The sequence below is a fragment of the Daphnia pulicaria genome, chromosome 8 (genome assembly GCF_021234035.1).
Source record: "Daphnia pulicaria isolate SC F1-1A chromosome 8, SC_F0-13Bv2, whole genome shotgun sequence".
NCBI classification, from domain to species: Eukaryota; Metazoa; Arthropoda; class Branchiopoda; order Diplostraca; family Daphniidae; genus Daphnia; species Daphnia pulicaria.
Genome location: NC_060920.1, coordinates 11,538,887 through 11,566,579, shown reverse-complemented (window position 1 = coordinate 11,566,579; position 27,693 = coordinate 11,538,887). Strand labels below are relative to the sequence as shown.

Genomic DNA, 27,693 nt, shown 5'->3' with positions numbered 1-27,693 from the left:
GAGGAGAAGAGTTTTCGGGAGCAATCGGCAGCATTGTGTGTTGTATTGTTTCTGATTTACGTCGCGCATCCAGGCAACGATACCCGACCCAAGACGATTATGACAACTGTCGTACGTTAATGTGTGTAATTCGATTCATTGTCTCTTTCGGGGGAGTGGGGTTTTAGTTCCGAGTTTGTGTTGAGTCGAATTCTCTTTGACGGTTGAAAGGACCCAAGCATTTGGGCGTCTTTGATCCGGTCTCCGATTTCGACACTATGGTCGGTGCTGCAGGAGGAGAAGTGGAGCTTCTCTTATCAGGCCACTGATATCGTGGCATTAGCCATTCAAGCGAGAGCTATACACTTTGAGGCTTTTACGAACCAGCGGCTCGAACTGAAATGTCTGGCTCCGGTTCGTTCTCGTCTTCCCCTCGAGGTTTTTCTCTAGCCAAAGCGAGTAGGAGAAGAAGAAGAACCGTTGTGTGAAATTTTAGACGGAAGTAATGATACTACAGGGCTGTTAGGTACGTAAGACGTACTTACATGTTGAATTGAGCCGTATATATATCGGTTTGTCTCCCATCATTTAATCGGAAGCTATACGCCCATTGTTCCCAGTTGAGACCCGAGAGAGTTGCAATGAACTCTGTTGTTGTTGTTGTTGTTGTCCGGCTCTGCTGAAATGAGCCTCTTAAATCGTCGTGTCGATCGATGGGGTGTTGCAACAACAACAGCAGCAGCAGCTACTCCTTTTGTACATCGTAAATCGGAATCTAAATCTCAAACCGCACGCGAGCTCGTTGCCACGGTCCTTTCGTCTCTCGTTTAATTTGGGCGTCAACGACACGGAACTCTCTAAATGTCTCCTTTTCTCCCGGGCCAACTTCTTTTTAGTCGAAACAATCTTGGCATTCTCTTTCGTTCGTTCAACAGACGAGGAATTTCAATCAGGTTGCCTCACCTTCGATTCGATCGATCTGATGCATCTGACGATAAACATTTTTTTGGTTTTCTTTGGTTGCTTTCTGCATTTTAATTTTCTGATTGAATTAAGATTACAACATGGAATTCGACCGTGGTTATTTGCGATTGGGAGGGGGGGAAATCGATGATGTCACTATAACCGTGTGATCGCATTACGCGCAGGGAATTGGGCACGGTGGGGTTTCGCTGATAATGAGCTCTTAAAAAAGAGGCAGGTGTGGATAGTTTCCAACGGGGTTTCCATGACGACGCCTTCTCCTTCTTCTCAAGTTGTCGTATTTGAATAGGGCTTATACTGACTCGTGGCGTTTACAAGACAAACAACAAGTTGCTACTGCCTTTTCTGATAACTTTTTGAAATTCTTGCCCGTAATCCCAACATGGATTTTTCAAATGGCAGTCGTAAACTGCTGACGTTTTGAAATTCAAATCTCCCTCGGATATGCAACGGATTTATTTCCTGTTTTTTTCATTTAATTCAAGAAAATAATGCGCGCCATTTCGAATTTTATTTGTTGAATTTATTTCTTCATTCGGGAAATAATGTTGATTCCCTTATCGTCTCTTTCCGTTCTACATTCGTCTACTCGTCGCGTTCGGTCACGCGCCAAACATTTTCTTCAGTGGATGGGGGAGAGAACCCGAAGAAAAGGGGAGGTTTCCGAGGGCGTCAGTTATCGACTGGTGAAGTTGACAGATGTTTAATGGGCGAGACAGCTGAATCGGACAGGACATTTCTATACACGCAAAGGAGTTAGATTTTTCTTTTTCTTTCTTGAAAAAAGTTTAATTTCGGTTACACAAGTTTTGATAGTCGCTAAAGTAAATGGCTGGGTGATTCGTTAGAGAGAAAAAAGTTGTTTGTCGACTCTTGTGAAAATTGGACTCGCGCGATTCTTGTAGCTATTCGACGTTAAAAGGGAGAAAAAGAGACTTCCATTTTTCACGCAGCTGTTTCTTCAGTAGACGTCGAAGGTGGTGGCGGGGGGTGGTTCACGCACGTTTGTTTTGAACAGGTACGGCTACACACACACGACACTGGTTTCTACAGTGACGCACGCAGCCGCGCCTTGATGAATATTAATTATAGGGAGAGGGGGAGAGAGAAACTCTAGGACACGGTTGGGGGTTCGACAGAAGAAAGAAAGAAAGAAACGGCGTGTAAATTTTTCTTCTTCTTCTTCCGAGATATTTACATCTTGCGGTCGCCCATCGCTTTTTCCTTCTGGAGAAAACAACAACACAGTTATATAATATATTGTGTGTTATTCTTATTCTTCTTCTTTCGACAACTATTTCAACAATTCTTTATTTATTCCCGCTCGTTCGACGAGTTTGTTGATCGGCAGAAGACACTCGGCATGACAATATAAAAATCGACCCCACCCTGCTCTCTTCCCCCCTTACGGCGATGCTGGTTCCGCTTGGCGACCATTTTGATTGATCCGATTCTGGTCTCACGAGGCAAGGATTTCAAATCAATCTCGTCAAATTGCCTTTTCCTTGATTGAATTGCTTGTCATCAATAGGAGCTCATCATATAAAGGATAAGGTTTTTTTTTTATATTGTGCGTCTACACACACAACACATTTTGATCGGCCCAATGAATCCGATTAGTTAGCTGCTCATTTTCTTTTCCTTTTTATTTATTTCTTAGAAAAGAATATTGAGATATTTCAAGCGGAATGGAGAGGGCCAACTTTGAGGGATTATTTGAATGTTTCAAACTCTTTCCTCCATTTTCTTATATATTTAAAAGCCCCTGGAACCGTGTCGTCGGCCATTTCTCTTGGCTTGTCTCTGGACCCTTTCCCAGTTTGGCCTGTAAGGAATGGAGCTAGTAGAAAGAAACTTATCCACAATATCCGGAGTGTACGTGTCAAAGAGTCTCATCCATCAAGTTGTTCTTGTACCGAAACAATTCCGGGGTTTCAGAAGGGGGGACGGCGCTCGACTGGTGAAAGAAGTCTGAAGTCAAAAAGAATCTGTGTCGAACATCGTGTCGTGCTAATTTTTGTCTGGTCGGGATTTGTATATAGCCTCGCGAACGGTGTTCACATCTGTTTCCTCTTTGATCCAACGCTTTGGCGTTTGGCTGTCTCGCTTCGCCTTGTCTTTTCCTGGACGTCGGCGTTTGTTGTCTAGTTTTAATAATAGTGCGACTCTGGCAAAGGTGGGTGTGTTTGTGTGATGGCCCCCATTGCCTTTTCTTATTTCGCCACTTAAGTGGCGTTATATTGCGACGTTTCAACAGCGCACGAAAGGAAAGAAAAGAAGTTTTATGACACATTGAAAGAAAAAAAGGATTCGGTGCTGAAAAGGAGAGAGAAAGTCCTTCGTTTCCCACACACTCGTTGCGTTATTCTTCCCCTCCTTGTGTCTGCGCGTGTACACCAGCACCGTCCGCTAAATGTTGCCCAGTCGCAGTTGTCTGATGTTCTTGTTGTTTGGGTTGTTTTTGTTCCTTTTTGGCTTCTGGTCTGGGCCAATGATGATGATGATGATGGTGGCGGTGGTAGGTAGGTAGGTAGTGATCCTTTGTGTGTGCCATGACTGGGCGCCGTCAGGTCTGTCTCTATATTACAGTACATTATTATCCGGCAGCGATTTCGGCTCTCGTCAAGTCATATATCGCTGCCGGCCCTGTTCTCTTGCCTATATGCAACAACATCAGGCCATCAGCCAAGTCTCTTGATATTGCCAGTACTACTTTTGGGGTTTATAAATATTTTTGTGGTGATGGCAGAGCTATTGGGACCTCTGGTTACAACTGCACTTCCATCTCCACTACATAAAACGGGTCAATAAAATAGGCGAGGAAACAAAAGGAAAATAAAAAATGAATAGGAGAAAAAAGTTATTGTTACGTCATTCTTCATAGCGCCGCAACTTTTTTGTGCGTCAGGTAGTCGCCATCAAAGCTGCCAAGAAAAAGTGCCGACGACGAGACGAACAACAGTCCAATCAATTTCGCCTTTTTATTGGTTCATAACCGCTCAACTCGGCTAGCTATAGAAACGTCTGAACTTTGCCCATCTCGCACCTCATTGGTTCCTGGCCTCTTCTATATACACTTTTGTGGCCCAAAAGAAAGATGAGAAAATGGTTCGGCCAACTCTTTTAGAATTTTTCATTTGATTTTGTTTTTTTCATGGGCAGTGATGACGTTTTATTGCAGTGGAAATCCGCTGGCGCGTACCAAACTTTTCCCCGAAAAAAAAAAAAAAGTAATGGGTTTGCCCTCCTGCCATTCCTAACCAAAGCAAAAGTGAGCTGCGTGGAACGCGTGCGTGGTCTTTTTTTATTTCACGTGAAGGACGACGTTTCGTCGGCTGTTTGGCATCAAAAGAGAAATCAAAAAAGTTGTGTAGAAATGTATAACAACGTGGCAAACTAGGACAACGCCATCAAAAAGTGTTTTTTTTGGCTCTTTTGTCCTGGCCACTCTCTTCACGGACGCTTCAGACATTCCGGGCGATTAACGTCCGGACGCGTACAACAACAACAACAACTGTACCACCGTCGTATTATTACGATCTTGTTTGGGCTTGTGGTTTTCTCGGACCAAAGACGAAAAAGAGCAATGACTAAGAACAGACTAGGTACTACCGTCCATCCCGAAATGTTGAATAATTCCCTATGATTTGGGATTGAGGGTAAGACTGGGCGGGGAGGAGGGAAAGTAAAGGAAATGAAGGCCGGCCCCCCTAACCGCCGTCGTTAAGAGACGATTGCCAATGCAAATGAACCGAGTCTACACCGGCGAATGGTAATAGCTCACAGTAAGTCGAGGAAGGAATACAACAGACGGCTGATGCCAGCAGATGACGAGTATAGTTGGTATTGTACTACGTGTATAACCCTCGGAGAGAGACTTTCGGCTGATGTATAATCATAGGACGGATGTCTCACGCCCATTTCTTGCTTTGGCTTGTGTTTGGCGTTTTTTTCTTTTCCAGGGATATTATATCACAGACTCGTAATGTGAAAATATATACAGTAAATAAATACAGACTGGGGTGAATATAACGCCACTGCCAGGATTTTCTCGGTTGTTGTGTCGACTGTATAGAAATCCATAAAATAGCCTCGGCTTTTCCCCACTCCCCAGTCGACACTAGAGATTCATTTGACTTGAAGAAAAATAGCTATGGGAGATTTTCGGAGACGCCAAGAAATGCGATCGATGCTGGTTGGCCCTTTTTTGGCTTATTTTTCGAAATCAGAATAAAGTGGGCTCGCGCGCGACCCACGTATACACTCGAATGTCTTTCGGAAGAAAAAGGAGAGATCGCGGGTTGGGTGGGCCGGCTGGGCCGGCTGGAAATCGATTCCCTGGGCTCGCCGTGCGGTGCCGACGTTTGGTGATTTATTCCCGCGGCCAAATCAATGCCAACATTAGACCGAGGTTGTTAGCGGTTCATTGAGATTTGCTGTGTGTGAATCTGGTTTGAAGTTGGTTCATCGAGAGAGTCCCCGGGTTTCTGGGTAAACCACAAACAAGGCCGTCAATGTCCACATGAATCAGCGCAATAGTTGAGCCGTTGCAGCTGCTCCATTTCGTCGGCACGTCATCGACTTGATTGTTCGCACATGGTCACTTTTTCTTTTTGTTTGGTTTTTTCGTGGCCAATGGTGGGGGAGAGTTTATTATCCGCCACTTTCATTGGATTCTTTGACGCAATATCAAAAGGGAACGGAAATAACTAGCTTCTGGTCGTAAAAAAATAAAAACAAGAAAAATCTGACGGCTGTTGTTATTGCCACCTCCCGCGGTCTATTTTCAACTTTTTCTTTTCTTTTATTTTCTTCAACTGTCAAAATCGACTTGGTGCCAAATTTATTCGTGATTTTAATTCTTTTGTTTTGCTTTTCTTTCTAGTTATCCGCAAACACTTTACGGAGAATCCTTACTCGCGGAGTGTTGAGCTGGAACGCCAAGTGGAACTGCGCTGCCTGGCACCTGAAGGGATCCCGCCGCCGGACGTCACCTGGCAGAAGAATGGCGTGCCCGTCGAGCCGAAAAAGGAAGGCAGCAACTTGATCGTCAGCAGCGAGGGACATTTACTGGTCGTTCAGGCCCGTCTGGCCGACATGGGCAATTATACCTGCGTGTCGGAGAATGTGGCCGGCAAGCGGATCAGCGACACGGCCGTTCTCACCGTTTTGGGTACGTACCACTCGCCATCCTTAAAGAATTATAGTACGTCGGGGGAAATATTAGAAACTGGCTGGAAATGTAACAGACGCTTGATGATGTCGACTCCATTTCCGGGAGGTGATGGACTCGACTGTGCCCCTCCCCCAAATGTAATGCGTTACCGTCAATGAAGAAATCGATTAAGAGTTTAAGGGAACGAGTTGCGTGAAATTGAGCTCGAGCCGCATCCATCACGCAATCCAATTCCTGGCACTGGCACACACAAACGGGACCCAACTTTATCCGCATTTCTTTTGTTTCTCTTGGAACTTAAATATTTTTTATTTCCTTATTCGGAGGGCTTCCCTGAGCTCATTTACATGAACGGATCCACACGCCGTTTGACTCGGAAATGATATTCACCGTCTAAAAAAATATTTCCCTTTTAGACTCTATTCTTTTCGTGAAACAGAAATTGTTGAAACCAACTGGGACAAAAAAAAATATCGTCCGGTTGAAGTGATACTTAACATAATCGTGGTGCATCCATCACCTCCAGTTCATTTATTTTCCCGCCTTGCACAGACGTTGCAGTTGATAAGAGTCGACTGGAAACCAAATAGAAACTAACGCTAGTATATCATCTCCTATCGGAATTGAACTTGAATAAATGCATACATAAATAATCCCAAGCAGCAGCAGCAGCGACACGACAACAACAAGACGAAAATAAAAATAAGAAAACGAAATGTAATGTAATAGGGAGTTTTGTAGGTACAGTATATTCAAATGAGGCTGTGAACTCACTTGATGAAGAATTTACCGAGTCATCTGGAGCCACTGGGATATCAAATGCAAAATAGATGGAATTATTCCTATGATAAGAGTAGAAAAAAAGAAGAAAAAAAAAACAGGCTGACGATTGCTGGAAGGAATTTCTTTTGATCCGAAAATGAATGAGAATAGACAAGTTGATGAAACCATTCGTCACGTGAACCCTTTGGCTTTTTGAGATGTTTTGTTGGGAGGCCTCATCATTGGCCATTACCTCAGCTGGACGTCCATTTTTAACCTTTTCTTATTCATAGAGATAAGACAAAAGTGGCTTCTATTTTAACTTTTTTGTTTTTCTTGTTTATTTCCCTCCCTAACAACCCGGAGGAAGGTGGGCGGCGATGATCCTTGTGGGTTTCATGATTTCTCGATGTCGAAGGAATGCGCTGCACTCAAGTTGTTTCCCCCCCCCCCCCCCGAGAAAAGGTTAAAACCGCATACGGGCACCAAAGAATTCCGCTCCCCCCCCCCCCTCATCCCGCCTACATGGGGAGGAATCGATTTATAGGATCACGTAATCATCTAGCTTTTCTCTTGATGATGTTGTGTGTGCGGCGGCGGCGGCGGCGGCGGCTCAGGCAATAGGTCACACGACCCCCTGGCACCGAAAAGTTCATAATAACCGCGGCGGGCCAAACTCAAAAGGCTTAGAAATTCAATGGAAGTTGCTTTCCAACTTTTTCAAAATGGAAACTTTGACTTGAAACAAAATATTTTAAGTTTTTTTTGCTCATTCGTTTTTCGCCAAGTTTACAATTTTTTCGTTGATTCTCCCATTGTTTCTTTTTTGCTGTTATTGCTGTTGCTATTGGCTGAAATAGGAACAGAAACGAATCTTCTGGGGACTCGAAAAAATCTTTTAAAAGTTTAAAAAATAAAAATCTTTTTTGGAAAGAAGAAAAAAAAGGGCTGCTTTTAATGGAAGATATCAATCAGCTGATGCCCGGTGACCGCAGACCCCCGCAGCTCAGCATTAAAGAATAGGAAAAGAATAGGCAAAGAAAAGGCAACCAGGGATTATTTTAGTGATTGGGTCCGTTGATAAGTTTGAAAGAAAGAAAAATAAAGACGGACGACGAGTTCCTTTTTTCTTTCTTTTTTGTATTTATATAAAAGGGAGCCTCTTTCTGTGTGATGGGATTTTCTAAACAGATACTACACCGTATATTGACTGGGCTTTCCTATGTTTGGATTTTTTCCCCTTCTTTATCAGTTGTGGAGGCTTTTGCCTATAACGGGACAGGTGATGAGACAGCTCTGAAAAGATTGGGAACCTTTGCTGCTGGTGTTTCAACGTGCGCTCTTTTTCCGTTTTCTTTTCTTGTCGATTTTCTGTTTTGTTTTTGTTTGCCTCGCATCTCTCGCCTTCAAACACCATCTAAGCTTCACCTTTCTATCTTTCTTTAATCCCATATTCTTTCTCTCCGAGTGTCAATGGGAGAGGCGTGGCCACTGATGTGCCTTCCTTCTTTAGTTAATGTTTTGTGTCTTTTGTTTCTTTTTCGCCTGCCCCGACTAGCGTGTGTCTTGACGACGAATTTGTGTTTCAGTTTTTCCTTTATTTCTTTTTTCACTCGGTTGTTTGTGTTGAGCCGATCTCGGTCTTATCGCACAACTCGCTCCATTCCTGTACATACGCGTCTACTAAATGCATTTTTATCGCTCCGCGCTCACGGAAGACGACGACGACGATGAATGAATTCCTAATGGAGTTTTAGGTTTAAATCCGGGGCCGGACCAGCAATGTCTTCACCTTGAACTTTGCCGATGAATCGAATCTTTACCAACATTTTTTTCCCAACAAGTTAACGATCGTTTTGATTCGGTATTCGGACTGGAGAGCAAGAAGTTGGTGTGTAACGAATGATGATGATCATTTGGATTTTTATCGATGGTCGGGGATCAAAATTCGAGAGAAGAAGAAGAAGAAGAAGAAGTAAATGATGGGGTTACGGTGGGCTTCATCTACTTGCCATTCCACCTCCTTCTTCTTTTCTTTGGGGCTGGCTCGTTTTTTATTTTTTTATTTTACTGACACCGACCCAGTCGAGTTAACCGAATCGAATCAGTAAAAGAAACTGATGCATTCTCGAACCGAGAGGCGCAGAGAGAGAGAGAGAGAGAGGCGTTGTGACTCATCTTTCGTGACTGAGGCCATTGTAGGCCACGTTCCCTCCTCCTCCTCTTCGTCTGGTCCCGACGTATGGAAATGGAATTGTTTCAACCCCTTAACAGCACGAACCAAGAGCTCTCGAGTCTCGAACGGAGAAAAGGGAAAATTTCTCTCTTTAAAAAAGTCAAAAAGAAAACGAAGAAAATATGGAGTCGTATTTTATTCTATTTCATTACCGACGATATGATGTGACTGGGAGCCCCTGTGTGTGTTTGCCCGTGAGTCTGCAAGATCTTACGATTAAGTTTTTTTCTTTTTCTCCTTTGCGTCCGTCTGCGCGCCACGGTGTCATATCGTATATAATAATAGGGTCGGAGTATTACCATTTAGAATGCCCAGGGCCAGTCAATAGAGTTTTCTTTGGCCATATTTCACACAAGGAGCCGCCCGCCAGTCCCGCCGGCCAGCAGTTCGACTTTCTCGGGGATCTGAATCTTTTGATGACCAGCAGTTTGCGTCCCGTCCCGTCTGAAAGTGTTTGCTCAGCAAGAATCAAAGAGTCAAACAAAAAAAAAAGTGGGGTCGTGAAATCTCATTCCCCGTTTCGACCGACTGTGAGATTAAACTCGGTCCAGGTGAGATTGTTGATATAGATGCTGGCCGATAGTGCACTTGATGGAGGAACAATGTCACGACCTGCTCCGAGATAAGAACCTACTACTACAACTCGCCAGATTTAAAAGTTCTGAACGTGTTCCTCTTCTTCTTCTTCCACTTTTTCTTTCTTTTCTTTTTCTCCCGGCCATGTTTGGCGAGAACGCGGCACGGCAACGTGCGCGCACGCCCGACAGGAATCATCCGGTCGAGTCAGCGCGACATCATCATGCCCGACTTGGCCTGTGACTTGTTTGAAAACGCTATCTGGCTTTCACGTTTCATTGAACTCGAAGAAAAAAGTTTCCACAGTGCGGTCGGGAAAAAAAAAAACGTTTCAATGACATCGGCAGACGTAAAACTTTTTCTCTTTTTCCCATTTTCCCATTTTCCTTTTTTTGGCGGTTGTCCAATTCCAGCGATAACTTTTGTGTGGTGGCATTAAAGTTGCTGGGTCTTACGGGGTTGTTGTATCCATCCCGTCTTATCCTCCTCCCCCCCCCCTCCTCCATTCCAAATGGTAATCAAATTCTTTTGGCGACTGATTTCAACCTGACTGGATTCTCGAATGCGATTGGTTACGATTTTCTTCGTGCTCATCGCACGCATTTCCCTCCTGTCAAATTGTCACTGGCCTTTTTCCTCCCGCCTAGCTGCCAGACAGCAGCAGCCCTAGGGAATATAGTATCAGACGAAAAAGGTAGTCCTCCTCCTCCTGCTTCTGCTCTTAATAAACCGTGCAGCGCGAGAAGAAATGAGAGAAAAATGACGTCGGACACGAGTCTGGATAACGAACCGGGGACCTGTCAGATGCACTCCCTCGATAGAAGAAGCTATACAAATACCACACATCGCCAAAGGCAGAGCTGCTACTCTTTTAGAACGTATATACGGGCAGTACATATCAGAACATATCCGTCTGCTTTCTCATATTCGCTCTGTCCGATTCGACGAGCGATCGTATTGATCCCTCACGACTCCCGTTGGTAGAGCTGGTCTGATATATATATTTTCCTTTACTGCTTATTTAAAAAAAAAATAATATCTATATGTCTATCCTTTTAATGCGTTTATTATTGACTAGTAAAAAAGAAGAAAAAAAGTTCGGATCTTTTCTTTTCTCAGTTCTTTTCAATATTTTTTTTTTTCGCTTGGTGCGCTGCTTTGATCCGGAACTTCTCCATCCGCCCCGAGTCGCTATCATCTTTCGACTCTCTTTTTGAAATCAATACATAATATAAAGAGACGTGCACTCACTAGATCTAGAGAAGCACGGTCCAACGGGTTGTTGGCAGGTTGGCCCGAAAATTGTGTTTTGATTCTGACTGAAATCCCTTTCACTTTTTTGATCGAATATCAAATTCGATTTATCAAATATTGACGCCAATCAATCATATTAATCATGTTATTATTTTATTTTATTTTTTTGCACAACAGTCAACGGGGGATGGTCGTCTTGGTCTTCGTGGTCGGAATGCACGTCAACCGGCCAGCCAAACTCTTGCGGTCGCGGGACTCAGAAACGGACTCGATTGTGCACGAACCCAACGCCACTCAACGGCGGCCGCACCTGTCCAGGTTCCAACGTCCAGAAAGGCGATTGCACCTCCATCTGTCCAGGTAATACAAAGAGTTTGACCGCAAACTCTAATCATATCGAATCCTCCTCCTCGCCCATGTTTGTTTCCACGTTCCACTTTTTCACGAGGACTTGATTTACCGGCTCATCCATATGCAAAGTTGTTTCGCTCCTCTCGGGACGCCAAGATTCGATCGCTGACCCCGAACCCGCTCATATGTTACTGTCGATCTAACTTTGGTAGTTTTGTGGTGCCAGTTGAGAGCAGCCGAATGAACTTAAAAAAGCCTCACGAGTCTCATAAACGTGCACAGCAGACTGGGGCTGCGGGATTCCGCTCCCGGCTGGTGGCGCTGCCGAGACAAATTGTCTTCACTTCTCAGAAGTCACGACAGAGTCGAATAAAAAATCTCCCGGCGCCACTGGTTATCTCATAATTACACAAGGAGATGAACTCCAATTTCGTCCTCTCAAACCTTTTGCGCTATATAGTTATTTTTAAATTGTCTTTCATCTTTATGGGGTTAATTGATGGTCAGATTTACACATCCGATCCCGTTTCCGAGTTTAAATAGAAACCAACGTCGTTTTTATTTGTGTCATCATTAGCTTGTTGGTTTATCATCGTGTGTTTATGTATTTTCTTTTTTCTTGTGCGGCCGGATTAAGACGTATCCATCCATCCGGATGGAGCCGAGGGTAAGTTAATCAATACTCGTCAGCGTGATTGTCTGCCTTATATGACGTCTGAGTTTCTTGTTAGCGACTCGTTGTTGTTTGTTTATCCATGCGCTAACACAAAGTGGTGTCGTAACGAACATTGTTATTTGTTTTTTTCTCCCTTTTTATAAAAAGTCGTGGACGGTCGATGGAACGCCTGGTCCAGTTGGTCCAACTGCGGTCCGGATTGTAAACATCATCGTCGCCGCTCGTGCACCAGCCCTTCACCCTCCAACGGAGGCAAATATTGCGTCGGCCGTGACTTGATGTCGGCTAATTGCACCGGCGGAATGTGTCGAGGTATGTAATGACTGTCATCATTATTACTTTCTTTTTGTTCGTTTTATCCTTCTTGCCATTTGCCCTCTCACCCGAAACCCACGCAGTTGCAAATCAAAATGTCATCGTTTGGCAAACAATTTAAAAAAATGCAATTTCATTTTTGTGTTTGTTTTTTTATTGCAGCGGGAGGAGTTCGTGCCGACGATCTCGACAGCTTAGATGAAGGTGAGTGTCGACTTTCTCCATTCCTTATTTCATTTTTTCGGGTGAAGGAAGAAAATTTCATTTTGCGGCTTTTCGCTTTTCGCTCTTTTTTTTTTAAAGTGAACATTGTCGGTAACCCCGGGAGTAGTTGCTCGTGCGGGAATGATTGGACGAGTTGACTTGAGACTCGAGATAACGCAACAAAGCCCATGCGCAATTCTCAGTCGTCGATTCAATATCCTTCCGAGTTTATCCGTCGCTGTCAGACATTACCGGTCCGTTATTGAAAAGTTGAAGGCCGACATTTGAAAATCCCGTTCTATACTGATGTAGCGAGCCACATTTTTTCATGGCCGATACTTGGGGTGTTGAATGGATCCCTTAACGTTATTGAATTACGACTCTGTGTGTCGAGAGAGAGAACTATTAGTGTTTTTATGGGAGGTGAAGATTCATCTCTTTATCGCTCCTTTTGCGTGTCGAGGGAAACACTTTGGACGGGATTCTTTCTCTGCGGCAGTTGCGCTGGCCGTTGCGGGATTCGTGTTCCAATGGATCCTTTGAGGCTACTGGACGGGCCGGTTTCGTGTTTACTGCCGGGCAGTAAAACTCTTTCTTCTATTTGTTTGGGGGCGACGGGAAAAAATTGTCGAATGCGAACGGGTAAAGTTTCTTGCATTTGTTCAAATCTGTGCTGCGAGCCGGCGAGTAGCCAACATGACCCCCGTTGGTTGTCATATTGATTATCGGAATCCATCCGTGCTCACACAATGGACATGTCTCTGCTTTAGAAGGGGGGCAAGTTGGGGTACGGGGAGTACAACGGAGGAGGCAGCTGGGGGATTCGTGTTGAACGGGATCGGATACATGTGAGGATCGAGCTGCAAGTGCGGCTGATGAAACGCCAAACGAGTCGTCGTTGTCGTCGTGTTGTATTCGACATTGATCCGGGATGAACAGCATCCAGTCACCTCATCGTGTTGTCGTGTGTACCTCTTGAATAATGCAAACGCCATCCGGGGAAAATGATGATGGAAAAGGTCCAATAGTTTGTAGAGGGGGGACTCTGATTTCCTCCTCCGGACCAGCATACAAACAGTTGACGTGCACAACTAGACAACCCAGTTATACAACGGCAGTCATCACAATAGGAGGATGATGAACAAGATCTGCCCAAATTCCGGCAACTTCCCATTTCCCCCCCACCCGTCCGCGCCGCTAGGATGTCGGCGAGGGACCGATAAAAATCCGAGCCAGGAAAAACTTTTGTGTTTGGGGCGTGCCCTTGTGATCATCTTCTTCTTCTTCTCTTGGCTCCTTTTCCACCACCAGCACCCGTAAATACTCCCGCAACCGACAATCTATTATCATACACGTCCCAACGTTAACAATCGATGTGTTCCCTCCATTCCCGATCTTATAGCCATCCACATCACGTTTTTACTACAGTTTCACCAAAGACTTTGGTCTTTTGTATTCCGTTTGAACAGAAAGAATGGAACGAGGCTTTCCAATGGAAGCCACAAAAGAACATTGATTTTTGTTTTTTCCTCATATTTAAACAAAGTAGTGATCGGTTAAGAGCTGCCGAATTATTAAGGACATTGGCAGCCAGGTAGAAATGTGCGAATCAGCGCATTGCACCGGTCGTCGACTCTCTAGAAATGCAAACAAAAGAATCGAGAGAAACAAAAGGAAAAGACAAAAGGCTGGAGAGGAATAAGAAAAGACAATGGCGGCCGCGGGCCGTGCTCCTCCGAAAAATTTTCTTTAAGTGGATTGTCATGTTTTGTGTCGGTGGCAGCTGCTGCAGCGAAACTGGGACAAAGTCGGCCGTCCCTTTAGTTCGCCTCTCCTTTAACGACATATCTCCGCCCACGGATTTTTCATGGGGAATTGTTTTCTTTTCCCTTTTCACCGTCCAACTTCTTCTTTTTCTTTTCGCTCTCTTGTTGTTGTTGTTGTTGCTGTTGTTATAAATGGAACCAGTAGTCGTCGGGCGGCTTCTCTTTGTTGCGTGCGTGTTGCGTTATTCGGGATTTTTACTTTTTTTTCTTTTCCCGGACTTTTGTTATTTTCCGAGTCCGATTCGCTTTTTTTTTCTTTTTCGTCTATTTTTGTTTCGTTGATCAGATTTATTCACAATTTGATATAGTCGTAAAAGAAAGAAGGGCGACTCGATGTCCTTTTGAATTTTTTCTCGAGCGGAAGAGAATAAAACATGAATAAGAATTGAATGACTGCTAATGCAATTATTCAGTTTGGCGATTCAAAGTTGTTTGGGGTATTTTCTTTATTCGTCTTTCATGCTCATTTGCTTATTTAAAACGCCGCTGCCGTGAGGTTATCTGATTTTCCATAGAATAGGGAAAAGAGTGACGTCAGAGGGGTAGGGCCAGAATGAATTGGTAGGTTCACAATTGATTTAGTCCAATCAAGCAGTTCTATTCGACGACAATTCCCTGTGACGTGACATTCGGCCAGGGATGCGGAATGTTCATTAAAAACGGGAATTGGAGACCAAATCAAGGCAAAGTTCAAACCAGAAAGTGGCGTAAATTTCCGTTCCAATGAGACACCGAACCCACACGCCCCACGAATTCTCGGGTGGCGTCATTCTGACGAGATTCGGTTCCATCTCAACTCGTTCCTCCTCCTCCTACTCCTCCTTGAGCTCCTCATTTTGGCCGCCACACACTTGCGAGTCCAGTGGAGCATGCGACGGCAACCTCCGGAATCACGCGGGAATGAAGAACGCGCGTCCGTTCGCCTTATGTTCCTCTCGATTCGTTTGGTTCGTGCGTTCGTTCGTTCACGAGCTGAGGTATAAGGGAGGCGATGACAGTGGGAGTGGCAGACTGACTGGCAGTGTGTCGTTACGACAAGAAAAAGCTCTAGAATCAGAAACACACAGTATCTCTGCCTTGTTTCGTTTCTTCTTATTTGGAGAGAACAAAAAAAAAAAAAAAAAAAACGGAAATTCCGGCGCCGGAAGCCAAAACGCTTTCATGTTTCACCGCCTTCTTTTTTCGTTTGTCTATGGTGTTCTCTAATTTTGAAAAGAAAAATTTTATTATGAAAAGGAGAGAAGATGAAGAAGAAAATGTGTGGCGTCAACCGGAGTCGTTTCAAACTCGGCTCCTAATTGAGTGGCGCCATTATTTTATATTGACTGGACAAGAAGAAGAAGAAGTGTCAACTTGTCTCTACACATTCTGACGCGTCGTGTCTGTAAGGAGTGTAAAGGGATATATAGTGGCGCAGCAGGGGCGGGAGTCGTTGACGATGGAACAAGTCGACGTTGTTTGTTGGCCCAGTCTCTCTCTCTCCTTGTTGTTTAATACAAGACGGACTGGCTGTGACGTCTTGGCAACCGTCCAGAGCGTCGGCAGGGATTTCGGCTCGGCTGCTCCTTCCGTCTTTGATATTAAAGCCTTCACTAATTCTGTCGGTCAAGGAAACCCCTCCAGTGAATCCATCTGCTTGCATCCGCGTAGTTCCCCCCCTCTACTACTTGTTCTACTGCCACTTCTATCTGTCCATATTCTTTTTTTCCTTGTTGAGGTCGAATCTTTTTCTTTTTCCTTCGTCGGCCCTCTCGTTCGGATGGCGGAGGAGACACAATGGGAAAAGAAAGGCCCCCGAGTTTTCTGGCAACTTTTGGAAACCATCCGAGCAGATATTTTTCTCTTGCAGCCATATAAACAGGGACTCCCGGTTTCTTTTCCGGATGTTAATATACCAGACAGTCTTTTCTCTATTCTTCTCCGCTTTTATGTAAGGCGACTTCTTGCGTCAGGGTTCCCCCTTTTTCTTTCTTTTCTTCTTTTCTCTTCAGATAATCAAGTCACTCCTCTTTCGAATTCTCTTTGCAGTCTCCCACCATCCAGTTCAATCCACTCGCTAGTGTCGCTAGTCTCTCTCCAGCTTCTATCTATCTCTTTCCCAGCCGGGCCTGAAATTCAATTGGATGCGTCGAGTTGCGCTCACTTGACATGTAACTAATGATTCACGTTGGGATAGAAGAGCATCAAGCAAAGCAAACTCCCACCGGGGGGTGGATGATGGGGTTGTTGAGGGCTTCTTCTTCAGCCATTCAGTGTGTCATCGATGGCCGAAAAAAAGTGTAGTCAGTTGTGAATGTCTAGCAGCCAACAGTCTATACTGTTAGCCAACCCCCCCATCTCCTCTTCTGCCCGATTGCGCGATCATCACCCGGGCTAATATGCGAAGTCTCCCTCTTCCGACACACCCCCTTGCTCTTATTTTTATTTTTTTCTATTTTCCCTGTTCATCGTGACACACACACACACACAGAGACGATGATGGTTGATGTATAACAGGCCAAGAAAGTCGACGTTGACTGAATGTTGCGAGTTTCCTCCTCCACCCTCACCCGGGAGCAGTGGACCGTGTCGGCTTTTTATCGCCGCCGTTCGGATGCTCAGATTTACAACAACTCACCCCCCTCCGCCCTGGATCCACTACTATAATAACTCTTCCTATGATAGTCTCTTCTCCACTGAGTTGGGTCTAGAGTCCGCTGCCACTCTGCTCTTTTGTAGTCTGATGTGTGGTGCTCATATCCGGGTGTCGTTTCATACGTAACAGTGAAAAGATGCGCTTCGACTCAGCTGGATCGATGCGGATGAATCATACCATCCTCCATCTTTCACTTATTCTTTCTTATATTTTCTCATTTTTTTTCTGCATTTGCATTTCGTTGCTCTTCCGCTTTCTAGATTCGTGACGGAATAATTTTGTCCGGATATCTCTAATAGTCTCGACATGATTTCACCCTCTCCAACCTACTTTTACATTATAACCAGGATCCTTTCTTCTCATCCAGAAGAAATTCAGGCGTTTTGACTTTCTAATTTCCCGATAAAAATGAATTCATTTCAGGGAATTAATATAAAAAAAATTATGATGTTGAAATAACAACCGAACACTTGGATGGATCGTACACAGTAAAGAGCCGAATGTTGTTGTATTTCCTCCTTAACTTTTTACGACGCCATGACAAGTCTGCTGGAGCGTTGGGCCATTAACAAACATTTTCAGTTTTGAATAGTCCGTGCGACTCTTTTTCCCTTTTCCCGACAGTCTAAAACGACGACGAGACTTTTCAGCACTTCGTTTTCTTTCCTTTTTCTCCTCCATTATTCAACTTGTTGTTAAAATGACAGGGGCGGCGAATTCTAAAGTGGAAAGTCAACTTGTTGGGTCGAATGTTTCGGGTATCTAAAGGGTTTTACTTTACACCATAGTTTTCTTGCGGGGAGACAGAGGGTAACCAGCTGTCTAATTCACCACAGATTTTTGTTCTTTTTTTTTTTCGGTGGGAGGGAGTTTTTTTTTCTTTTTAACACTCCCGAAGCCGAACGTGCAGAAGGAAAGAGTTAATCAGCGTGTTATCATTAGACTCTCCAGAGACGGAAGATGAGTCCGGGGTATAAGGAAGAGGAGAGGGATGCCAAGTGGTCCATCCCCAATCCCCGAAGAATCTCTGGGGTCCGTTCCCCCTACTCGTCCATCCATCACAATTAACTCGGAGTCAAAGAGACGATGTAGACGGAAGAGTATATTGAGGCAAAGAGGAGCCCGAAGAAGCTGCAAAGGAGCATAAGGGGAAAAGAGAAACAGTACAGAAAATAAAAGAAACGAAGGAACAGAAAAAAGGGTGTCTATGAACTTCATCTCTCTCTATCTTGTCGTGTCTCTCAGCGCAGCTTCAACCCGAGGATGCATCAAGCGGCTAAAAGTTGTAACTTAAAATTTCGTCTCATCCATCAAGTGGAGGAAACATTTTTGTGGAGTCTGAGCTCGACAGTGAGACGGAGAAAATTCCTCTTAAACTTTTTAGACGGAATGTCGAATTTGTTTGGGTGGGGATTTCCAGCTATAGGCAAAGTTTAAAAATATATTCCGACTTCTAACTGGAAATGTTATATGGGTAACATGTCTATACAGACTCGTGATGTGGTCTGCATCAATCGGAATATCTTGGCTCTTACAGGGGCAAGTCACAAGGGTACCACGAGTGCTGTACTTTGTCAATTGGGTGGAGACTCCCTAGTTAAGATGGGAAACTCTCCTTCAGTAAATTGGTTAGCCTTTGCCATGCTGTTTTCCTATGCTTCAATTTTCTCGGCCCAATTTGGATTTTGGCGATCGACTTTTAGTCTCGGTTCCCTTTCGATTCCAGCCCGCATTAGGGTGAAACGTGACATCGGATGCGATTCCGTCTCTCATATTAATGGTCGATAGGAGGCACACGACCGTCTCGGCAGTTCTCTCCTCGTGATCGATTGATGATGAGAAAAAGTACCAGAATCCACTGGTCCGGCCATTGTGTGGTGACGTGTTTTGTCGGTGGTCTGATGAAATCCGAGTCGATCATTACCAATGCATGGACTGGCTGCCTACAATACCCTACACAATCGATTAGTCTGGATCGAGTTCTATTACTTTTGTTTTCTGCTCGACTACAATCATTTGTAATCATTGGATTTAATTTGTTTTTATTTTATTTTATTTTTTGTTTAGCAACGAAAGCTGCGCTGGATACGGACATTGCTCTCTACATCGGCCTGTCGGTGGCTGTGGCTGTTATTGTCATTTTCGCCGTCATCGGTATCGTCATGCTGCGCATCTTGCGTCGCAAACCCGGCGGACATTCGCCCATGTTTGCTGTTGGTGCATCAGGTAAAGCAAAAAAAAACCTCTTCTTTTTAACGTGACTGTAATAACTTTATGGACTTGACGGGTGATTGACTCGTTCCGGTTTGTCTTCCTTCTTACCAACTGACACTGCCACCTAGTAGCGTTCTATAAAAGCCTTTTTTTCCCCTGCCAAACCCCGGAAATGAGTCCGATAATTGCCAGTCAACACACATTCGAACGTAGAATAGGGAACTAACTAAGAGGACAGGTGGATTCAGCTGTTGCTGGTCAAATGTTAGAAGTAGCCTCTCCCCCGCCGACGAGAGGCTAGTGGGCGCCACTTGAGTTGACTAAACCAACAGATAAACAAACGAGTCGGCGCGTCAACTTCCCGAAAACCTGGGAAATTCAGCGTGTCTTTCCTTTTCCCGTAGGATCTTTTGTGCGTCTGTGTGTATTCAACGCAGAGTTCCCCTCTCGCCCGTCTTCGACTCTGATGCGGAAACTCCACAGTTTAAGTGGATAAGCCTTATCTGCCCGTCGCATCAACATGGCTGGAATGTTGAGCTTCCGTCTAGTCGAATGCGAACCGGGCGATTCCAGCAGTCCACCGATTCACGTCGGCATTTCTCCCAGCCATTTCTCTCACGCAAGAAAAGAGAAATAACAAAAAACGGGGCGAAACAAAAGAAAAAGGCTGGCCAGAAAAACAAAAAAATCCTCCATTGTCCTAACGACTATAAGTGGAGAGGGTTGTTGCTTGCTATCTTTGTGTTCCAGCCAGCTTTTTCGGTCGGCCGCAACAGACACGGGAGAGGAATAAATCACTGCCATAACACTGCGCGGTCTAGATGTTGAAATGCGCATATTATTTATTCTTCGTTTATTCTCTTATTCTTCTCCGGGGTTTTGTCAAGTGGATGCTGCTGCGCAGGGGGAGAAACGGACAAGCCAACTGAAAAGGGGGAGGGAGGAGAAGACAAAAAAAAAAAGGCAATCAGCTGGTTAACGTGTGTGCACGTAACAAACACTAGACTTCACGTTGAGAAAAGTCATTATTTATTTGAACGGTTTCTTCAAACCCTCCGTTTGTCTTCTCTACTTCTTGTATTTTCCAGGACAACTGCTGGATTCCTCCGAGCTTTCACTGTTTGCTTTATACCTTTAATGCGGTGGGTTTAACCAGTTGTTTTTCTTTTTTCTTGGGAGCCTCCCACTAGTATGACTTTTGGCGTCTTCGTATATATTCAATCGTCTGTTGCGAGATTGAGAAAATGATCAACTTTGCGAGTGGGAGGAAAGAAAAGATTTGGGAAAAGCGTTTGAAACCGGAAACGTGTGGGGGGCATCATCAGACGGCCCGCGCATGTTGTTGAAAGTCTACCAAGGAGAGAGAGAGAGAGCGCATTTATTCTTTCATATTTCTTAGCTCTTTTCTTTCGGCGTCTTCCACATCCTCTTCCCCTCCTCCTTTTTGACTGGCGTTATCTTTTCGCTCCCTCCGTCTCTCTCTCTCGCACACTCGGAGCTTTAAGCAAACACACTTTGCGGGAGAGGGAGGGAGCGGGGAGTAAAACATCGATAACAAGCTCCTTTTTTTCTTGTAATTCCATTTTCTCCAAAGTGTGACGGAGTAAATGGAAGTGAATTAAAACACTGAGAAATGGAAATGTAATTTGCTAATTAACTGAACATTTTCTTTTACGCTCAGAATACGCGACTGGCTACTACTCGGACCAGGAAAAGAAATGCCTCGGCATCCAGCCGGATTTGACCCAGAATGCCGGAATTGGCGGAGCCAACAATCGCCCTCCCGCCCCAGCTTATTGCGAGTACACTTATTCCGAACCCACGACATCCGGATGCGGATCTGCCAGCAAGAGCGGAGCTTTAACTCCCGTAAGGATTTGATTTCTTAGAAGATTGTCGACTGAATTCGTACTAATATCATTTCTCCTTGAAGATAAGCGAACACCATTACGATGTTCCTCATTTGGTCAGTCCCTCGCCGCCTCCTCTTCCGCCTGGATTGAATTTGATGTCAACTCCCGACGGCGAACCGCCCGCGAGTCTTATGTCGTTGGCCAGTAGTCCTCGCCCATCGAGCCACAATACCAGCGTAGAAAAGACTCCGCATTCGGATTCGGACCACAGTCTCAGCTCAACGTTGTCCTCATCATGTAAAATAAAATTCACTTTAAATCTAATCGAATTACTGTGACATGACCATTTTTCTCTTTTGTTTTTTTTTGGGTCATCTAGCAACTTCAGGTTCAGCATATGATGTGGATACGCTTCCGTCACCTTCGTCCATCCGCCCGTTGCCCGGCAATAGCACGATCTTGCCTGCCAACGAGGTGGGGTGCGTCACCATGGCCACGGTGACGTCTGCCGGCTCTCGATTAGTCTTACCTGACGCTGGAGTGGCTCTAATGATCCCGGAAGGAGCTCTCAAAAACGGCCAATTGCAGGAACATTACCTTGCTATTCTTCGCGAAGATCGCTACCGCCCTAAAATATCCGGTAAGTCAAAATTTCATTGATCATTTTTGCTTAATCTTATACTTACAAGTAATTATTTTTGTATTCGATAGAATCCCAAACGCTGCTCAGTCCCATTATGTTGTGTGGACCCTCTGATGTGGTTTTCAAGAAACCGGCCATCTTGAGTTTCCAGCACTGCGCTGCTCTGAAACAGGGTCAATGGAGTCTATCGGTCTTTTACAGCGACTCTGCTCCTGAAGACCCTCCCAACTGGCAGGTAATGAAAACAAGCATTCCATTAATTTGTTGGCATAAGAGATTTTTCTACAATTAAATGAATTGCTTTTGATTTGACAGAAATTGGTGACGCTTGGAGAGGAAACGATCAACACCCCCGTGTTCAGTCAAGTGGACGCTCATCAGTGCCATCTAGCTGTAGATCAATTAGGTCACTACGCTTTAGTTGGCGAGTCCGCCTGTCCAGGTGGCGGAAACAATCCAGCCACCAAGACCTTGCGCTTGGCCGTTTTCTCTCCTCTGGCCGCCAACCAGCACTCGCTCGAGTACGGTCTGCGTTGCTACGTGCTGGATGACACCATCGCCGCCCTGGATGCCGTCATTTCGCTTGAACGGCGAATGGGTGGACGTCTGGTGGACAAAGCAAAGTCCTTTTACTTCCAGGACGGTGGATTTCCACTCTGTCTCGCTTTGGACGAACTGAGCCCTGGATGGAGACTGGTGCAACGTGATATTCACCAAGAGATTCCGTTTTCTCAAGTTTGGAGCAGCCGTCGCTTCGATCTGCATTGCGCCTTCACGTTGGAGCGGGAAAATCGCCAGGTCAACAGCTTGAGTTGTCGATTAGCCGCCCACCAGCAAGGATCCCCTCATCGCCAGTCGATTCGCATCGCCTTGGCCGACTTGAAAATGTCTGGCTGCAAAGTGCCGTCGAGCCCAGGATTGCCAAGAGCCTTGCGCTCGCTGACAGTCAGCAGTAACGGTAGTGCGGCTTCATCTTCAGCTGCTAGCCATTTGACGACATTGGATCCTAAAGCGCCCGTCTTCCGTCTGCAAATGTCTGTCCGCCGCCAACTTTGCCAACTTCTCGATCCTCCTAATGCGCGATGCAACGACTGGCGATTGTTGGCCCAGAGATTGAGCGTTGACAGGTAAAGACTGCAGAGCATTTATTGGTTTTCAATTAGTCTAAACATGTGTGTTTGATTGACTAAACAGGTACATCAACTACTTTGCCACCAAGACTAGTCCGACTGAACACATTCTCGACCTGTGGGAGGCCCGTCACCGTGAATCGAGTGCCGTGACGGATCTGCTCAACATTCTGCGAGTCATGGGACGCCAAGATGCCGCCACCGTGCTGGAACGTTCCGCCGGAGGACCCTGGATGTAGAATGATACGATACCATTCTTCATCAGGACTTGGGCACTGGTGCGCTTGTGATATGCAGAACTTTGGCCTTAACCCACTTATTTATTTCGAAAACTTCACTCCCTCAACCCTTCTGGTTATCTAGAACTGTTCCGACCCAGCAACTGTTATTTCTCTTCACCCATTTCGCAATTTTGACGTAGAAATGATCTCGCGACTGGCAAAGACTATTTCTCACTTTTCTGAGTCCACCTTAGACTGCCCTGATGTAACAGTGCCTCATTGTCTCGATTTCTAGATAACTCATATTTTTACTATACTATTCTAAATTCTTTACCCATCCAAAACTCACATTAAAACTATTTGAGGGAGTTTGCTACCAACCACCCCACCCCCCTTAAAAACCAACAAAACAAAAAACTAAAAAGTAAAAGGAAAATTGTTACTTCTCAACAGTAGGTTCTGGGACGAAGTAGAATCTAAATCAATGTCGCATACAACTTCCTAAACTAGAAGCGACATTTTCATGGGTGAAGTTGCAAAAGTGGAAAAGTGAAGCAATTGTCATTGCAGAGCGAGTTCATCTGTACATTATATACATAACGCTTTCACTTGTAATACCGACTCCAAATTTGTTTACGTGTTCTATGTAGCTTGACCTTTTACTATGATCATTTGGTAGATTTAATTGGGCACGAATCTTGTACATAATAAAGTGCTTTGCTATCATTAACATAAGATATGCAGAGATTACCAAATCAGAGAAATCAAATAATAAGTGACAATTTTTTTTTCACTTTAAAAAGCGTATTCTGTGCTGCCGCGTGCTAATTTCGTAATTTGTACAGAAATGTCTACTGTTACTGAAAATGTTGTGTTATTTTCAATCATCTTTTGGCTGCAACTGTTCAAATTATTATTATTACAAGATGGCCAAGATAAGACAAAAATACAAAATATTCAGACATCAACAACTATTGTAATTTTTTATTTAAAAAATTTTGAAATTCAAAAATATACTTTGGCAACGTTGCGATCCTGTTTAAAATCTTTACTTACTTCAGATATCAGAACGTATCAGAAGTATTTCAGAATTTTTATATTTCCGGTTTCTAAATGAGTCAGTAGTTCAGTAAATATTCATTAGACACAGAAAACAACCATTAATTCGTGATCCTCGTCAAATTTGAGGTCGATTTCATGTTTTGTTTTGCGTACTTCCGGTATAGGCCTACCCTAAAATCGTCCTTCAATTCCTTCAATTTCTGGAGTTCGTTTAAATGGTATGGCGACCGTAGAACTCCACTGACAATAGAACCCCAAATAGTGGAGTACTGGAGTTCTACTGTCGGGCACTGGAGTTCTATTGTCGGGTATTTTTAATAATATTTAAAAAAGGAGTTCTTATGTCTTGGAGTTCTACTGTCGCATACAAAGAAATTTTTAAAAATTATTTAATATATTGGGGTTCTATTGTCGGTGATCGGAGTTCTCCTGTCAGCAACCCGTTTAAATTACTCTAAATCAATCTTGATGACCCAAATTTTTCGGAGAACACAAATATTTCGTTTATTTTGTTGGCAGCTTAATGGTTAAGGCGCTATGGGTTACTTCCGGTATACTTCCGGAAAACTTGCGTTAAAAAAAACAACCAACCAATATTACATATAAAATATGTAATATTTTTAATGCAAAGCAGTAATGTTTTTACGATCGACAATTTACTAGAATTCACAAATTCGATGTTGTGTTTGTGTCTCACACAACTAAAAATCTAAAATTGCGTTTTTGATTGTTGGGACTTGGAGTGTCAGAGGTGTCCAATAGATGACAGTGGTGTTCTTGTTTATCATGTGATGGCGGATTGTTGAGTGGTTTGTCTAAAGTTTTCCTATCAATCTAATCTATATTTTCCTTTACCGATGAATTCATAAGTAAATTCAAGTTTATTTATGTGCCACTTGTTTGTGATGTGATTTATTCCATATGTGTGCTGGATCAAATTCAAAATTCCTCAATCTAACTGTAGGAACTAGGAAGGAAGGAACGGGAAAGGAAACAGTAACATACAAGTAGCCTACCATCACTACCACCACCAACTCTTTTATTACAAATCGTCGTTCTGCTGAATCATGCAGTTAATACAGGTAAAAACCAATAATGTCTTAGTCACATTTTTTTTTAATACTTGTTCCCAGACTTAGTTAATATCTGTCTAATTATCAGCAGTTTCTATTGATCTTGGTAGATCCCTACCCCAGTGTGGACATGTTTGTTTTTCTGAACATGTTTTTCAACAAATAATGAAATAATTCATTGATGTTCAAGTATTATATTCTTCTTTTGGTTTTAAACTGTTATTTGATGTCATAGATTGTATTTTCTGATAGGGAAAGCTATGAAAAATATCATCATCTAGGCCATGGTTAATCTTCAGGTTAGCAGCAACATATAGCAGCAGCTTAAGAGAAGAATGTGAACAAATGCAGGGCACATACCAACATGTGTTGTATTTTTCTGAATGTTAAACACAAGCAGTAGGTAGTCATTAACTTTAGGTTATTGGATGAATTTTGGAATATTTATTGACATATTTCCTTTAGATTCAACATGACTAACTGTTTGATGCCAAAGTTAGTTGGAACTCAACTCACTTTATGTACTCTAACACAGATAACTGGTGCTGTTGCCTTACAGCCACAGGCAGGAAAATCATTCTTTTCTTCAGAAAATTGTAAGTTTAATTTTTTGTCTTGACCCCAAACACTTTCTGTTAATATTATAGATTTTTATGTTGAAAGAGTTAAAAAGTCTGTAAAGCTAACAAAAAACTGTGTGTATTTGTGTCATAGAGAAAGCTGCTGGAGTAATCTGGTGTTCATGGCTTGGCTTCATGCTCATTTGAATCATTTCGTGCCAGCTAGTGAAAGCCAAAAGGTAACAAGCAATCCAGCCGTTGCGTTCAGTAATTTGGAACAGGAATCTAATGGCTGTCAATAGGTGGCTGTGAATAAGTGGCTGAAATGATGTCCACCAGATAGCGCGAGTGTCTTCAGGGACGATAAGCGGCCATTTTGTTCCAAGACGCAGCAGAAATGGGTTGTTGGTTGTGATGTTTCTCACGATGAAACTTAAAAGGTATTTATCGTTAATTTTCTATTATTATTGCATGTAAAATGTCGATGTGAAAATTTACAGGTGATTTAGGATGTAGAAACCAATTTGCCAAATCATTCAAGACTTGGAAGTGTGTACATTTCCGAAATGGCGTGCCTCGTGTGTTTCGCTGCGTGTTCTTAGGCGTACTTCTCATCCCATGCAACAGCAAAAAGTAATTATAATACAAAAGTATTACAGATTTAGTTAACATGACTAGAGAGTAGACCAATTTGCTCCGCTACTATAGCAAATTTGAATCAAGATATCAAGATAATTCTGTTGAACTGCGTAGTTTTCTGTTACTCTTTGTATTCTTTTGTTATAATGAGTATGCATGTGTACACAGTTGTGTTCTTGAAAATAATTTTCTTTTCTTAAACAGGTATAACAAATACTTCTTTAATGCTGGTGGTTACCTTGTTGCAGCCAAATGGTGTAAGGGGTGACGAAGACAGATTGAACTGTTGTATGCAGCATGCGGTTGCAGTGTAATCCAGAAGTTGCTGTGCTGTTGTAGCTGAGCTGTTACATCTGGGTTCCTGACTTGAAAATTTGTGTGTTGTTGTTTTCATCCATGCCGTGAAATTGCTCTGTGTTAACTGTGCTGACTTAAAAGTTTGTTCTGTTGTCTTTTGAGTTTTCAGTTTTTCATTCAATCATGCAGTATATGACTGAGGCAACCTGATCAATATCAGGTTTGACACAGTCGAGAACTGCTAGATTAAACAAGCTTTCTGCGCCGAACAAATAATAACTTGCATATAACTTGCATCATGTTATTATCGCGGTAGAGAAAGCGACAGGCCCCCCCCCCCTGGGGGCCATAGAAAAAATTGTGTATGGATATTTTAAAATAAATTTTATATGCATTAAAATGGCTTTGCAAGAAAATCAATTTTGTAAATAATGTTCGAAGAAAACTTTTTCGCGGGATTTTTTTAAAAACTTTACAAGGGAAATTTTTTAAAAATTTTTTTCAAAAACAAAAGTCTGGACTTAGCAAATAATATGGGTGTGCACTTTTGATTTTTTTGGGGTGTGCACTTTGATTTTTTTGGAAAATATTGGTTGTTGACTTTGAATTTTAATGAAAATAATTTATAAAAAGGAAAGTTTGGATATTATTGAAATGTAGAACATGAGCTTGGATTTTCTTTGTAGTTTGCAAGATCAATTATTTGTAAGTTTCCATAGCACACAGAAATATTTTCTCACATCATGCAATTATCAGCAGGAGGAAAGGCACTTGAGGAGAAAATAATGTACTTGTGATTTATCAATCAATTTTGTATTTCAGCAATCTTTCAACACATCCAGAGAAATACTTCAGAACTTCAGTGTATATTAGGTGGGAGCAGCGTAAGTATTGTTGAGTGGTGACATAGTCGTGAAAATTGCAATAAATATGAACCTCAGTTTGGTAGTAGTTTGGAGCAGGGTAATACTTAAATTCCTCGATGCAGTAAACTAGGCAGCGTACGTAGTTGTGTAATAGGCGGCTT

General features: G+C 43.4%; 1 protein-coding gene and 2 long non-coding RNA genes across 4 annotated transcripts in view; 2 read left to right on the top strand and 1 right to left on the bottom strand.

Annotated features, from left to right (window-relative positions):
• LOC124310887 (netrin receptor UNC5C-like) overlaps positions 1–23,464 on the top strand; it is a 30,757-nt gene extending 7,293 nt beyond the window's left edge. The window contains exons 4-14 of the mRNA XM_046775013.1: positions 5,849–6,136; positions 11,145–11,327; positions 12,142–12,306; positions 12,472–12,513; positions 19,042–19,200; positions 20,870–21,057; positions 21,122–21,338; positions 21,421–21,681; positions 21,753–21,919; positions 22,000–22,811; positions 22,879–23,464. Coding sequence (XP_046630969.1) covers positions 5,849–6,136; positions 11,145–11,327; positions 12,142–12,306; positions 12,472–12,513; positions 19,042–19,200; positions 20,870–21,057; positions 21,122–21,338; positions 21,421–21,681; positions 21,753–21,919; positions 22,000–22,811; positions 22,879–23,053 — 2,657 coding nt within the window. The 3' untranslated portion in view covers positions 23,054–23,464. The remainder of the gene's footprint in view (positions 1–5,848; positions 6,137–11,144; positions 11,328–12,141; positions 12,307–12,471; positions 12,514–19,041; positions 19,201–20,869; positions 21,058–21,121; positions 21,339–21,420; positions 21,682–21,752; positions 21,920–21,999; positions 22,812–22,878) is intronic.
• Positions 17,217–27,054, bottom strand: LOC124311754. The gene is made up of 3 exons (XR_006910204.1): positions 26,906–27,054; positions 20,612–20,614; positions 17,217–17,226 (listed from the first exon to the last, which is right to left on the bottom strand). It is a non-coding gene; the product is annotated as an uncharacterized LOC124311754 (long non-coding RNA).
• LOC124311601 lies at positions 25,322–26,737 on the top strand. 2 transcript variants are annotated; one of them, XR_006909968.1, is made up of 6 exons: positions 25,322–25,359; positions 25,423–25,573; positions 25,636–25,766; positions 25,885–26,170; positions 26,231–26,363; positions 26,574–26,737. It is a non-coding gene; the product is annotated as an uncharacterized LOC124311601 (long non-coding RNA). The 2 variants fall into 2 exon arrangements; XR_006909969.1 differs by lacking the exon at positions 25,322–25,359 and having other exon boundaries at positions 25,439–25,569.
• Positions 27,055–27,693: the final 639 nt, after the last annotated feature.